Source organism: Neltuma alba, unplaced genomic scaffold (genome assembly GCF_004799145.2).
Source record: "Neltuma alba isolate B1F8T4 unplaced genomic scaffold, ASM479914v2 tig00012663_pilon, whole genome shotgun sequence".
Classification (NCBI taxonomy): Eukaryota; Viridiplantae; Streptophyta; class Magnoliopsida; order Fabales; family Fabaceae; genus Neltuma; species Neltuma alba.
The window spans coordinates 103,841-118,411 of record NW_021637096.1 but is presented as its reverse complement, the minus strand read 5'-3'; the positions used below and the strand labels follow the sequence as shown (position 1 = coordinate 118,411).

General features: G+C 36.0%; 3 protein-coding genes and 1 long non-coding RNA gene across 6 annotated transcripts; 3 read left to right on the top strand and 1 right to left on the bottom strand.

The window, feature by feature from the left end:
* The first annotated feature begins 15 nt into the window (after positions 1-15).
* LOC114729685 (uncharacterized) lies at positions 16-2,158 on the top strand. Of its 2 annotated transcripts, XM_028916723.1 has the most exons (5): positions 16-454; positions 543-640; positions 795-971; positions 1,408-1,654; positions 1,735-2,158. In XM_028916723.1, the coding sequence occupies exons 2-5, from the start codon at positions 548-550 to the stop codon at positions 1,839-1,841; spliced, it is 624 nt and encodes a 207-aa protein (XP_028772556.1). In that variant the 5' UTR covers positions 16-454; positions 543-547; the 3' UTR covers positions 1,842-2,158. The 2 variants fall into 2 exon arrangements, with proteins under 2 accessions (XP_028772556.1, XP_028772555.1); XM_028916722.1 differs by having other exon boundaries at positions 16-640.
* An 871-nt stretch (positions 2,159-3,029) lies between these two features.
* Positions 3,030-14,043, top strand: LOC114729691 (coenzyme Q-binding protein COQ10 homolog, mitochondrial). Of its 2 annotated transcripts, XR_003738764.1 has the most exons (5): positions 3,030-3,795; positions 4,170-4,365; positions 4,920-5,051; positions 5,905-6,169; positions 14,034-14,043. XR_003738764.1 is itself a non-coding variant. In XM_028916729.1 (4 exons), exons 1-4 carry the CDS (start codon positions 3,524-3,526, stop codon positions 6,049-6,051), a joined length of 747 nt encoding a protein of 248 aa, XP_028772562.1. In that variant the 5' UTR covers positions 3,030-3,523; the 3' UTR covers positions 6,052-6,219. The 2 variants fall into 2 exon arrangements, 1 of the variants encoding a protein (XP_028772562.1); XM_028916729.1 differs by lacking the exon at positions 14,034-14,043 and having other exon boundaries at positions 5,905-6,219.
* On the top strand, positions 7,746-9,987 carry LOC114729672 (pentatricopeptide repeat-containing protein At2g04860-like). Its single transcript, XM_028916709.1, has one exon. It carries the CDS (start codon positions 7,801-7,803, stop codon positions 9,985-9,987), a length of 2,187 nt encoding a protein of 728 aa, XP_028772542.1. The 5' UTR covers positions 7,746-7,800.
* On the bottom strand, positions 11,739-13,474 carry LOC114729692 (uncharacterized). Its single transcript, XR_003738765.1, has 3 exons — positions 13,415-13,474; positions 11,981-12,077; positions 11,739-11,814 (listed from the first exon to the last, which is right to left on the bottom strand). It is a non-coding gene; the product is annotated as an uncharacterized LOC114729692 (long non-coding RNA).
* Positions 14,044-14,571: the final 528 nt, after the last annotated feature.

Sequence of the window (14,571 nt, the reverse complement as noted above, 5' to 3'; positions counted from 1 at the left end):
TCATTTCGACCCAAAGAAAAGAATAGTCGTTTTGTTCACAAACGTTAATAATTATAAATATATTTTGACAACCATTAGCACCATAACGATCAACTAATGTTGCTGATTTGTATAAAATTTGTAATTTATAAATTTTTAAATATTCAATGTAAAATATCCTGGAATACGAACGGAGCAGGTGAGATGGAGTTGTCAATTGCAAGATCGCATGGAGATAAGATAAGAAAAGGACAACAGTATCCTATGGGAATGGGATTATCAAAGAACAGGAAAAGTGAGGGGGCTCAAAGCTGAAAGTGCAGTGCCACATCATCGAATGTAGCGGCGTATCATCATTTCATGGGGGGGAAGCCAGATATTTTGGATGCTGCTAAATATCTGTCGTCCTGTGTTCGCCAGCATAGATGACGTGGCGAGGCGATGGCCCCTGACACGTGTTAAAGCGATGACAACTGTAACTACCTTTCATCATTTTCTTTTTAATTTGTTCCAAGTTCAAGTTCCAATCACCGCTTCCACCACCTCTGCTCATCGTCGATCAGTTATCATGAAGAATCTGAGACCCCCTCAAGTTCCGACGATTTCGCCCAACGTCCTCAACCAGTCCGGCGACTTCAAGCTGCCGCCCAATCACGTGCAGGTACCTCTCATTTCTCTTCATTAACTCATTTCTTATGCCTTAATTTATCCATGTGATCTTTTAATTGACCGTTCCTCCCAAAAAAAAAAAAAAAAACCAACCGTAAACTTAATTCGAAGAAATATTTACTCGGCATTTATATTTATTTTATCAGGACCCTTCATGTAAGAGATGCTTATCAACGGAAGAGTGGACCGATGAGAAACACAGCATGTATCTCAAGTCCATGGAAGCATCATTCGTTCATCAGTTGTATAATTCCAAGCAAGTGCTGGCTTGGCGTTCTCCTAAAGCAACTCTCACCCACTCTATCCCCACTACTTCTACTCAGGTTTATCTTCTGTTGTTTTTTGCCCCCCAAATTAAGGGAAAATATTACTTGCATATCTCATAATAATCGGTGCACAGTAACTAATTTTTGTTGTCTGACTACAGTTGGGATTAAGATCATTAGTATTCCAATGTTTTATAGTTATTGTTACTCTGATATTACTGTTCTTCCTATTCTATCGTCTTCTAAATAAGGAGTTATTAGTGTATCTACAGCCCCCAAAAAGGATATAGATTACATGGTTTGAAATGATAGTAAATAAATTTGCCCGCATGTAATTAATTAAAACATGGCCCTTGATTAGATATTTGTTTTCGGCGCAGTTTAATTTCATGATCCCTTGCAAGCACCGAATGGCTAGTCCCCAAATTCTTCACTTAATATAGTCCTTTGATTAGAAGTTGGTTAAATAAATATGCTTATATTTTTTGAACAGTGGAAGGATGGGGGAGATGGATATTGGAAAAAGATGGAATATGAGAGAGAGAAGGGGCAAATACGAAGGAGGAATAAGGGGCATGATCTAAAGGCAAAGCCATGGATTCAGCAGTTGAGCTGCTCAAGCGGTAGCGTTGGGAAAGAAAGTACTACATCCACAGCCACAAGTAAAGGTGGTGGTTTGGGCCAGAGAAACCAAATCCCCTCTGCTTCACCTCACCACCTGTTGTTCTTCAGCGATATAGGTACGCTCCACTGTGACCACTCTCTTCTCCGTCCCCCAACAGTAAATTAAGATCGCTTAATTAAGTGGGGTTTTTTGCAGAGATGACAGATCAGAACTTTGTTGATGACGAAGTAGTGGAGAGCGAAAAGAAAAATGTTAAGAGGCACAAGCCTTTGATCTCCGACACTTCCATGCACCAATGTTGAGGTGACAACTATATGTTTGCAGGGATAATCTCTGGTTATGGGCCTCAGAATGCTTGATCACTTGCAGACGCACGCTTGCTATCTTCTGATTCCGATTCTGCTGCTCATATCTTCTGTACGGGCGGTGCATTATTAACGGGACAGTGTTATCTGGTGGTGATGTTTTGTATATATCTGTAGTTTATAGTTTGCTTAATTATCATTAGCCATCCTTTTAGGAGAGTTATTTTCTGAAGTCTTTGGCTCATTCTCCTCACTATTAATTGCTTCCTCTGTTTCTTTTTATGAGAAACAAATGCCTCCATTTTCAATACTAATGAAGATACTACTTCCGGTTCTTAATATAAGATACTGTTTGATTTTTATTTTGGTCCTAAATATAAGACCCTAATCTATTTTGTCTCTCATATTTACTCAATTTTTTTCAAAATAGTTTTTCTAATAATTATAGTTCTAATCAATATACTTGATTAGTAAGGATATTTTAGGAAAGATAACACCTATTTAGGACAAATAACTAACTTAACTTACTTCTTTAATCTTTTCAAATTAGTTAACTGACTCTTATAATTAGGACCGGAGGTAGTATATTAATTTAGTTGGAAACTTTATAAGTGTAGATAAACAAACATTGTTTTCCAACGATATCCTTAATCTTTCATCTTTAATTAGATAAAAGTAGCACGGAACAAAATTACATCTTCTTTTATTTCTTACAGTAAATAATGGAAGGAGTACTACTTGTACTGTTTCAAGTTGGTACCATCTGTCGTGACCTTTCCAGCTAATCATATCTTGGGGTTGTAAGCCTTTCAAAATGTTGCTTACAAGACCAGCTTTCCAACAATGAGTCATTTTTCTTAGGCAGAAGGAAAGTACATCCATTTTTATTTTATGTTTTCAATACGAATTATATTTGTTTAATAAAAATATATGAACATGGATAAAAATATATTTAAAGTTATACATTTATCATACAACGAATAAAACAATAACGATAACGTAGGAAGTATGCCTAAATTCTTTCGTAATTATAGCATCATATGATAAATAAAAAACATTAGATTTTTTATTTCGCCGACAAAAACGTTAGAAGAGCGATGGCAGGGGAAAAAAATAATTTCATGAGAATTTGCCGTCAATTTTCCACCTACCAACCCAAAAGGCCAAAAGGGGGTGGTTCTGCCGTGGAAGGCGCGTGTTCCTACATGTTTTGGACGGGTCAACAAGAACGGCGTCGTCTAGGTGGGAGCAACCACGTGGTTTTTGCGGGAATCCTGATCACTGCTTCGAGAACCGCCAACGTTTATTTTTATTCATGGTTGCCACGGTCTTTGAAGCCCCCGTCTAATTGGAAGAACAATCTCCATCCTCGATTTCTCATGAAATCCTCAGCTTCTTCAGTTCTCTGCTCCTGATCTTCGTCGATTTTGCTTCGCCGTGGCGTCTTCATTCATATCAGGATTGTTACAAGATTCGGTTTTTCGTTTCTTAGGCTTCACATTCTCGGTTCCTTTGACTTCAACTCGGAGCATGCGTTCTTCGCTCCTGAGTTTTTCCTGTGATTGGTGATTCTTTTAGCGGCCCAAAATTCCGATAAGCTAGTGATTTTAGCTGCATTTGTATTGTAATATCTAGTCGCGCCCGTTCAATTAGGGTTCCCCAATTTCTAGGATTCGAAAATGCCACCATTTTTGTCGGCCTCAAAAGCACTCCGATCATTTGTATCGCGTAAAACCGGGGTCAAGCAATTAATTAGTTCCGGCACGAGCCTTGGGCAGCTCGGTGACAAGAACCGGTCCATTTGCAAACCCTTTGGCTGCGCCGCTGATTCTGTATCCGCAATTGGAGCTCTGCATAAGAATCATTTTGTTCAGACGAGGCAGTTTCTTGGATGTGGAGACGGTGAAGAAGGTGTGCTATCCAAAGTGTACGAGGAGAAACGCGTTTTGGGGTAATATGATTATATCCATCTTTTTGTCTTTCCTTCTAGAATGCCTTTTCTTCAACGTGAATAATATGAACATTCTTTGGCAGAATCAGAGCGTCCCGCTGATCTTTGTGTCTCGAACTTCCTTAGTAAATTGTAGAGCGATCACACGCAGTTGGTTATTGATTTGTTTTCCTGAAGTTTCCATCTATTGCTACGAAGGATATATGCTGTTTTTCTGTGCAATTCTTCCCATTATTGATATATTAACTTTTTAAATGCACTTGCTAGACCTGGCTTCTTACGTTTCTTAATTCTTTTTCTTGGTGCAAATTGGGGATTGCTTGGAAACCAGTTTATCAATGAATATGCTAGCTGATACACTGTTTAATTCATAGGTACTCTCCAGAGCAATTATTTGACGTCGTTGCCGCTGTTGACTTCTATCATGGTTTTGTCCCATGGTGTCAGAGATCTGAGATACTTAAGCACTATCCAGATGGATCATTTGATGCTGAGTTGGAGATTGGATTTAAATTTCTTGTTGAGAGTTATATTTCCCATGTTGAATTGGAAAGACCGAAGCGAATAAAGGTATTCATCCTATTGTGATCTGCAGCATGATGGTTTAGGCCTTTAGGGGTTCTAGCTCGCTTATCTTTATCCTGTTTTCCTTTTATTATCTCTGGATTATTATTGTGACTCACGAACAACTTCTTTTGCGACATTAAATTTCAACACAAGGATGAAAATGATAGACCCGTTTTAGTCAAAATTCGATATTAATGTTAAGTTTAATTTATGTCGCTATGATAAGTGCTATATATAAGCCACTGTGATATATATGCGCTGATGAGCATAGGCATATCATGCAGATTTTGCAAAAACTAATATGGAACAGCTATCCTTGTATTGTGCTTCCCCCCCCCCCCCTCTCGTCATGATTTTCTATCTCAATAAACTAAGGAGTTTTCTTATCAGGAGGAAGAAAGTCCTGCAGTGCTAGAGTGTCTTTTAGTCATTTTCTGATAATTGATTGAATTTAGTGTGGGTGAACTTTAGACTCCTTATTTGACCATATCTAGGGTGTTCCGACTCTATTGCTTTCCCTTTTCAATTCACTCATAATGTTTGTTTTGTGCCTCCAGACCACTGTATCACAGAGTACCCTGTTTGACCATTTGATAAACATATGGGAATTTAATCCCGGGCCAGTTCCAAAATCTTGCAACGTTTATTTCTTGGTGGATTTTAAGTTTCAATCTCCTCTTTACAGACAGGTACAACTCTCTGGTTCTGTATCTTTCCCCCTCAACTTAGTTTTTGTCGTCATTTTTGCTTGATTGTGAGATCAGTTTTCCCTCTAATTCTAAATTGACTTGACTTGAGCCCTTCATGCGCTCCAAGTCCATACGAGGCCTCTGTGCCCACCTTCTTAATAGATATTTTCGCATGTTAAAAAGTATATGCTTATTGGAACTAAATAATACCTGATACTGCCATGCATTTCCCTTCCCAATGTACCCACATTTCTAGACATACAATTGACGTCATGGCCTTCGTCACAATCAACCTGGTCAAGACTACATATGCTGCACTAGTTACTTCAGCTTCCTCCTTTTGTTTCTGGCTGTAATTTTATCCTATACTGCTAGTTGCCCACCTCCTGCTGTTGTGATTTGCATCACGTTCTGTTAGACTGTCAACTTCGATGAAATATTTGTTCTATTTCAAAAACATGGGTTTTGCATAGGTGTTCATGTTATCTATGTTCTGAGTCTTGCCCACATGAGGATTCTATAATTTTTCAATTTGTACATATTTATGCCAAGATTTCAGTCCAAAATTTAAACATGAAAAGGTGTGCTTGTAGTTTAGGCATGCGTCTTCTGTTCTCTTACAGTTTTCTAGCTGTGTGACCCCTTTTCTTTATTCTGTTGTGCTCCTTGTTCCTGTTCATGAATGTTTAAAGTACTGCGTATCCCGTATTGGGTATCATTATATTTTGACTTTTGAGCTGTGACTAATTGATTTTTTTTTTTTTAAACCTTAGCTGTGGCTACTGATTGATAGTTTTTTTTTTTGGGTTTTTTTTTTGGGGGGGGGGGTGGTTGCTGACGCTCGGGTTCTCAGATTGCTTCAATGTTCTTTAAGGAGGTGGCCTCAAGAATGGTTGGTTCGTTTACTGAGCGTTGCCGTGTGATATATGGACCAGAAGTGCCAATCCTTGAGAATTCGTATGGGGAAGGGGCGCAAAGTTATCCTGCTCGTCGCAATTAGAACATAGTTGACATCAATTCACAATTTAATCGGGGATTGAGTGGCTTTTTGATTGTTTGCCACTCAATGCTATTGTCTTGTGGTTATTGTAATTTAAAGGCTTTAATGTCAATTATAAGTCACCTCACATGTTCTTAGAGTATCAATAATCAATTCTTTTTCTTCTACGTATGCCTTCAATCAATTAGTCGAGGAAGAGAGGCCAAAAATTAACAGTCATCTCGTTCTATTTATAAATTATTTTGAATATGATTCACTGAGATTAAGACAAATACTCCCTCTAAAATTGAAAAACCTTATAACTTTATTATTATTTAATATATGTACTTTTCAAGAAAATAACAATGAGCATAATAATAAATTAAAAATAAAATAATATATTTATTAAAATTTAATAAAATGATTTATAAACAGGATAACATTTTTCTATGCAAAATGTGTTTCTGCAAGCGAAAACTCAGAAAAGTCTATTGCATCATTCCGCCATCAAAAATTCAACCCACCTGGGGTATCAGAACATTCTTGTAATACTTAATGTTTAAGATGGAAAAAAAAAAACTCTTCTCACTCTATTTATAAGGTAAAGATAGAAAGTTTTTCTTGATCTTATTTAGAAAATTATTTTATTAAATTTTATTAAATTTTTAGTATGAATGTACTATTTTATTCTTCATTTATTATAATATAGATAGTTTTTTTAAATGTGTATATATTAAATAGAGATAAAATTGAAAAGTTATTATATTTTAATAAAGAATTAATTTAGTTTAAGATTTTTCTTGTTCCATGTAAAACAAGTTAGAAGTGGCTTATCAATAGGATCAGAAGAGTGTAATCTTATTCCCTCCATTGTTATTTATAAGTTTCAAATTTAAAAAAAGATGTGATCTATTTTATAAACTTTACGTTAGATTTGCCTTAACATTTGATGTATTTTGTTGAATGTTGCCCTTAATCATTTATCTCTTATCACATTTTTTTCACACATTTTTTTAAATCTTTTTTCTCATTATAAGAACATAGTTGGAAACAAAAATCTATTTCTAACATATTTATGCTTTTAATTAATTGTTGGTTATTTGAAATTTATAATAAGTATTGAAGGGAGTACTTGTTAGCTTCTGATTATTCTTACAAAGGTTTGGTGGTTTGTTATCACAAATTTTTGCGATCCCTCGTTGGAGGTTTTTGCTTTTTTGGTGAATTGGAGATATTTAGCACTGATGATAATGGACAACGATATTTATGAATTTTTCGCGGGGGGACAATAGGATCCAAGGCGGAATGGTAGCAGGGTTGTGTTCAAACTTTGCGCGTTTCTGTTTCATAATGGAATCTGCACACTCATCATCTTTATGTGCGTCCGCTTATCGATGGTGAATAATCGATAAGCTAGCTCAGTGCGGCTTTATAGATTTGATGATTTGTCGACTTCAATCTTGTTAAATGAATAGATGATAAATTATTACTATCTTTAAAAAAGCATTTACAAATTATTTGTGATTTGAATTGGGATTTTAACTACTCTTTTCCTGTTATTTTCTTTAGCTTCGCCTGAAGGCTGAAGTTTACAAGACAAGATTTTGGGGTGACTAATGACTAACTGATGTTGAACCGTCGTCCGCTATGGAGAAACGGTAGGCGCCTGTTTATTGCTATTTCGTCATTTTGTCCGTTCATTATCGCTTCTACATACACGTTAGAGTGTTTGGCTGCTCCCATGATCCATCCCCGTGAGGCCCTGGTATTATGAACGCATGCACGGTCTGGAGCTCCAAAACTCGCGGCATCTCATTCTTTCACTCTCTGCTTACCTCTTATAATGGAAGCCAAAGTGAGAAGTGGCCGCTGGTTATCTTCCGGCAGCTTCTAGAGGCTAATGCGAATCCCAATGATCTCACTTTTTCGTTACTTATAAAAGCGTTTGCTTCATCGTTCTCTTCTGATACTTATACCTCTGCGGTTACGGAATTTGAAGTTAGCCAAGTTCAAACTCAATTAGTGAGGCGAGGCATCAACCGTTTGGTTTATGTAAATACTGCTCTTCTGGATTTCTATATGAAACTGGGGCTTGTAACTCATGCTCGCCAGTTGTTTGAAGATATGCCTTGTAGAGATGTTGTTTCGTGGAACGCATTGATTTGTGGATATTCACGGAACGAACATGGTTATCGTGCAGTGAGTTTCTTTGTACAAATGCTTAGAGAAGGTTTCCGACCTGACCATGCGACAATTGTTGGTTTGGCACCTGCTTGTGGTCGCTGTGAACTAATTCTTCAAGGAAGATCACTTCATGGGTTTGGAATTAAAGCTGGCCTTGGTTTTGATTGTCAATTGAAGAATGCCCTTTCCTCAATGTATGCTAAATGCGAGAATTTGGAAGCATCAGAACTTTTATTTGAAGAAATGTCTGAGAGAAGTCTTGTGTCTTGGAACTCTATGATTGGTGCCTATGGCCAAAATGGATTCTCGGAAAAGGCGATGATTTGCTTCAAAGAGATGCTAAGTGAGGGTGTGCAACCCGGTCCAGTGACAATGATGAACCTTCTGTCAGCGAATGCTGCTCCAGAGTCTATTCATTGTTACATCATTAAATGTGGAATGACCAATCATGCTTCTGTCATTACTTCGCTAGTTTGCTTATATGCAGGGCAAGGGCTCACGCATATGGCAGAACTTCTTTACAAACATTTGCCAACGAACAGCCTGATTTCCTTAACTGCAATCATGTCTAGCTATGCTGAGATAGGTGATATAAATTCAGTAGTTGGGTATTTTATCCAAACTCAGCAATTGGACATGAAACTGGATGCAGTTGCATTGCTTAGTGTCCTTCATGGCATTATAGATCCGCCCCATTTCGCTGTTGGACGTGCTTTCCATGCTTATGGATTAAAGACTGGGCTGACTACCGATGGTTTAGTCACTAATGGGCTAATAAGCCTGTATTCAAAATTTGATGAGATAGAAGCTGTTTACTGTTTGTTTCTTGAGATGAGCTATAAATCTTTGATCACTTGGAATTCTGTGATATCTGGCTGTGTGCATGCTGGAAAATCAAGTGATGCCATGGACTTCTTCTGTCAAATGAAGAAGTCTGGACAAAAACCTGATGCCATAACTATTTCTAGTTTACTATGCGGGTGTAGCCAGCTTGGGTACCTGAGAACTGGGGAGACGCTGCATAACCATGTCATAAGGAACAATGCGGAAATGGAAGATTTCACAGGAACTGCTCTAATAGACATGTATACCAAGTGTGGAAGGTTGGATTATGCTGAAAAGGTGTTCAATAGCATCGTTGATCCATGTTTGGCAACATGGAACTCAATTATCTCAGGTTATAGTTTATACGGAGTTGAATATAAAGCCTTCACCGCTTATGATGAGCTGCAAAAACAAGGGCTAAAACCTGATAAAATAACCTTTTTGGGAGTTTTAGCAGCATGCGCCCATGGGGGACTTGTCTGTGAAGGAACAGAGTACTTTCGGGCCATGATAGAAGAGCATGGCTTGATGCCAGATTTGCAACATTATGCTTGCGTGGTTGGTCTATTAAGTCGACCGGGATTGTTTCACGAAGCAATGGAATTTATTAACAATATGAAGATCCAACCTGACTCTGCTGTGTGGATATCATTGTTAAGTGCTTGTAGTATCCACCAAGAAATCAAACTTGGGGAATGCTTGGCGAATAAATTGTTTTTCATGGATCAAAGAAATGGTGGGTTTTACGTGTTAATGTCAAATCTTTATGCAACTGTAGGAAGGTGGGATGACGTGGCAAGGGTGAGGGATATGATGAGAGACAGTGGAGGAGGCGGATGCTCTGGAGTGAGTGTTATCGAAGTAACATCCATTGAGGACTTGAACAACAACCTGGGAATGAATGAAGTCTATTTGAATACAAATACTCTGCAGCCCTTTTGTCTATAACTAGCATGTACTTCCCGCGCGATGCACGGAAAAATGGTTAATATGAAGTTATTTTATTTTAATTGCAATTAAGAAAATAATTCATTGGTTTCAAGCCAAAAATTAATGTTAAAATAAAAACATCTTATGGATTCATTTCAATCAACATAATAATTTCTTCTTAGGGTTTAGGGTTAAACCCTAAATTTATGCACCCAGATTTCTAAATATTTTCTGATAAACAACATTAGTTATTTTCATTTGAATGAATAAGTATATTATTTGTAATGATATTAATATATTAATGTAAACTTTGCCATCACACATTCCTCATTTATTCCTTCACTATGGTCTGCTAAAAATACTAAAATTTTAAAATAGTGTTTATGGTGATATTTCTATCCCCATAAAAAAAAAATATGATTCAAATTTTAAATCTTGCAAAAAAATAATCACAGAAGTCTATATTTTTTAAATAAAAAAAAGAGTCTCAATAACTTAAAAGAAAAAACATCATCTCTTCTTGTCTACGTAAATATCACGTATAATGATCGAAGAAATGATACATATATATATATCAAAAAATTTAAATAAGTTTTACTAAATTACTAAAAATGTGGATCAAGTTTTATTTGTTTTGAATTAAAAAGAAAATCTACATTCATTCTCAGTCTAGGTTAATTTTTACAAGGCCACATTAAATCCTAATCTCTGTTCTTTCACTTGAAGATTTCATATTTCCACCCACAAGGATTTTAAGTCAAATAATCAAAACAATTTAACTTTCATATTCACATAGGTTGATTTCGAATTCATCAAATATCAAACTGTACAATATTAAAAGCAATTTATAACGCTTAACCCAGAAATCAAAAGCTCTTTAATATTCCTTTTTTTGACCAGCAAAAGCTCTTTAATATTAAAGAGTGATAGGGAATTGATTGTCATGGACATGCCAAAACAATATTAAAAACAATCGTTAGACAAGGCCATGTAAGCATATCTTTTTACTTCTTTATCACATTTCCCCTCCCAGCCACATATTTGGTGACCGCTCTCCCAACCCAAAAACATAAACCAGATTTTACTTAAAACTCTTATCCCATATTATTTTAACCATTTCTGGAAAACAATATCAACATTAGAAAACTGAGAACCAATCAAAATCAAATTTTTGTCTCAATAACTAATCAATAGTTCATCAATTTCAAAGGATACGACAGACAAAATTTCTTATACAAACCAGAAAAAAAGTTGAACACTGACGTTAGCTCACTTCCCTATGCCTTTAAGCTCTCTACTAAAGCTCACTTCCCCGTGTCATATCATTAAAACTCACTTCCCTGTGTCTTTATCAAAATTGAGCAACAATTACATGCCCCTGTTTTAAGCAAGCTCACTCAACATTTGAAGAGTCTTCATATTGTTTTATCATACCTTCAGCCCATGATAAAGTTGAAGATAAAACAATACATACCACAAAATTAGATGACGCAGAGGCAATGAAATCAATCTTTTGGTAAACCAACCTCTTATAGAGTTTTGTCTATATTCATAAATAACCCTCTTCTGCTTTAAATGATATGAGAGACAAAAACTTCCCCAATTTTGCATTCTACTTAATCAAACACTGCAAACCTTACTTGACATTAATTTATTAGCACCATTTCTCTCTCACTCTATCCCTAAGAAGTCAAGCACTGCTCTGTTTTGTCTTCTTTTAGGTCTGCTACTATTACTGTGCATGATCATATGGCTTTTTCTTCCTTGTAGAGATACAATATTTAACTCAATACCATATCAAGAACTAAATGCTTTTTTCTTCATGCTTTCACTGTCTCCTATAACCTGCAATTAAAACAGAATCTTTCATGCAAATGATATTAGGTTAGCCGAGCTTTAAGTCTTCAATACTATTAAAGGATGCACTCAAACATCATTAAATGCTTCAAATAACACTATCAGATACAGACAAAAACAGTAGCTATATCCAAAGTACATTAATTAACATTACCTTGCATATTGGCTGCAGAAACTACACCATCATGGAATGAAACTTCTCAAAAACAGATTTATAAAGTTGGACCAAATTTATTCCCATACCAGTTTACCTAGTGAAAAAAAAAAGAAAGAAAAATAAGAAAAATAAACATCAAGGCATACAAAAATAATAATTGCTACCAATGTAAAGCACCACTACTAAAGAGCTCGCCTGAAGTCACATCATTCATAAACCAGGAATTCTAACCCAAAATGACATAGTGAACAGCACCCTAACAAATAGTTTCATCATGGTACTTGGGAAGCCGTATTGAGTCAAGGTGTTGTAAGCAACAACATAACAACACACTAAAAAATAGTTTAATAAAGTTCCAATACAATGGCACAAACACATGCTTCTTTTTTCAATTATGTTGCTTCAAAACTTCATCAAACCACTTGTAACATTCAAGCAATTTCAGAAACATTCACACATCCATATACTTCAACTAAAACAGACAGTTAGACAAAAAAACCATACAAATCACATGAATATTCAACTATCCAGACATTCAAATGTTTGAAACAACACAACAATTGTGATTAATAATTACTGCATTCCCTCACGTTCCTTATTACATAAGAGACCACAATTTACCAACATTCCCTCACCATGCTTGATGGTTAATATACATTTCAAAAATAATAATCTGATTGAAATAGTTAAATCCTCTTTTAAATCATATATAAAAAATAATAAGACCAGAATCAACCCAGTTGAATGACATAGTGAACAACACACTAACAAATAGTTTCATCATGACACTCGGGGAGCCATATTGAGTCTAGGTGTTGTATGCAACAACATAACAACATACTAAAAAAACACATTAATAAAGTTCCAATACAGTAGCACAAACGTAGGCTTCTTTTTTCAATTATGCTTCTTTGAAATAGTTAAATCCTCTTTTAAATCATATATTAAAAAAATAAGACTAGAATCAACCTAGCTCAATGATATAGTTCATAAATTAGGAAAAGAGAAATCTGAATCAAAGAAAAAAAATGGAGAGTATAAATTTTCCCAACGTGCATTCCTCTCTTTTTTCATCATTGACAAACCAAACCTGGAGATTGATTAGAAAAGGCAATCGCGGGGACATTGTCTTGTCTCTTATTAATATACAAGAGAGTATTTTACAGCTCATAGCTAAAATCCAATCTGAATAATCAATCTTGAAAGAACCTGCATGAGAAGAAAAGAAAGTCTACAATATGTAAATGCACCTGTAAGAAGTTTTGGAGAAGAAAAGAAATCAAAACATGAAGCAAGCATGACCTTCTTGGATCCTTATGCTTTAGAAAATAGGAAAAGGAAGAAGAGGAGAGAACAGAAACAAAGAGAAGACGAGGAAACATGGGTATAGATGGAGAAAAATAAGAACACAAATCGTGAAGGAAGCCTAACCAGATGCCTATCCCATTGCGCTTCACGAACTTCACAATAGCCGCGCAACGAACCTTCCTTTGATTCCCATCGATCACAAATCGATATAGCTTAGATTTCCTGCAACAACAAAAAAAAAATTTCAGCAGAGGGAAAGCCGAAGAAGATGAAGAGAAAGAGAGGGAGGATAGAGATGCTCAGCTGAATGCATAAAGGAGCACTAATTGTGCTTGAAGATGAATGCTCTGGAGAAGAAAAATCCAGAGAGAGAGGGAGAGAGAAAGGGGGTAGGAAGCAGAAATTGATGAATGCTTGAGGGAGGGCGAGGGAGACAAGATATAGCAAGGAGCAACGTTTGAGTTTGTAAAATAAAAAATGCAAAAATAATTAATATATTTCAAAATTCAAATTTTAAATTTCAAATTTTATTTGTATCTCACAAACCAGGCCATCAATTATTCAGGTTGAACAACACGGAACCCAAAAATTATCTTCCCAAGCCACAAACACATCATAAATGCTTGTACTTGGCTTGATAGCAGCCCGAAAATTATGTTTATTTAATTAACGTGGCTTGTGAACAGTGAATTGTGTCAAGAGCCACAGATAAGCCGTTTGAAGATATGGCTTGGTGGAAGAGTATTATAAGATACATTGATACTAATAGGAGAATGACATTTGCATCCATTTTTGTCCCTACTTATAAAACAGTTAGTTTTCGTCAATTTCAAAAGGGTCATTTATTTTAAGGGATTAATAATTCCTTTACAAAGAATCTAAATGTTACACTCTCAATGTTAACTACGATAAATTGCGTTAATCGCCAAATCTTTTACCCATGCAAATGTTTTTTTTCCCCTTCACTTTGTCAATTGAAAAAAAAAAGAAGGTAAGACTAGGAGACATTATTTTCACGATAAGATAAGGTATTCGGTAAACGTTTCATAAATGTTAACAAAACGATTGAACTGTTATGTGTTTTAAGCCTTTAAGGTGTTTGTCTGTGGGTTTCAGAAGTCTCTGCATGGGAACACGTATGGCATTGAGGCCACGGAAGAAACGAAACTAGAAAGAGCTGTGGAAAAGAAGTTGGCTAGGATTCCGGTGTATCCGGGAAAACGCAGAAGATAGCTTCTTGAAGAGGTCGAGTTCCTAGATGTCGATTAGGGCAACCCAAG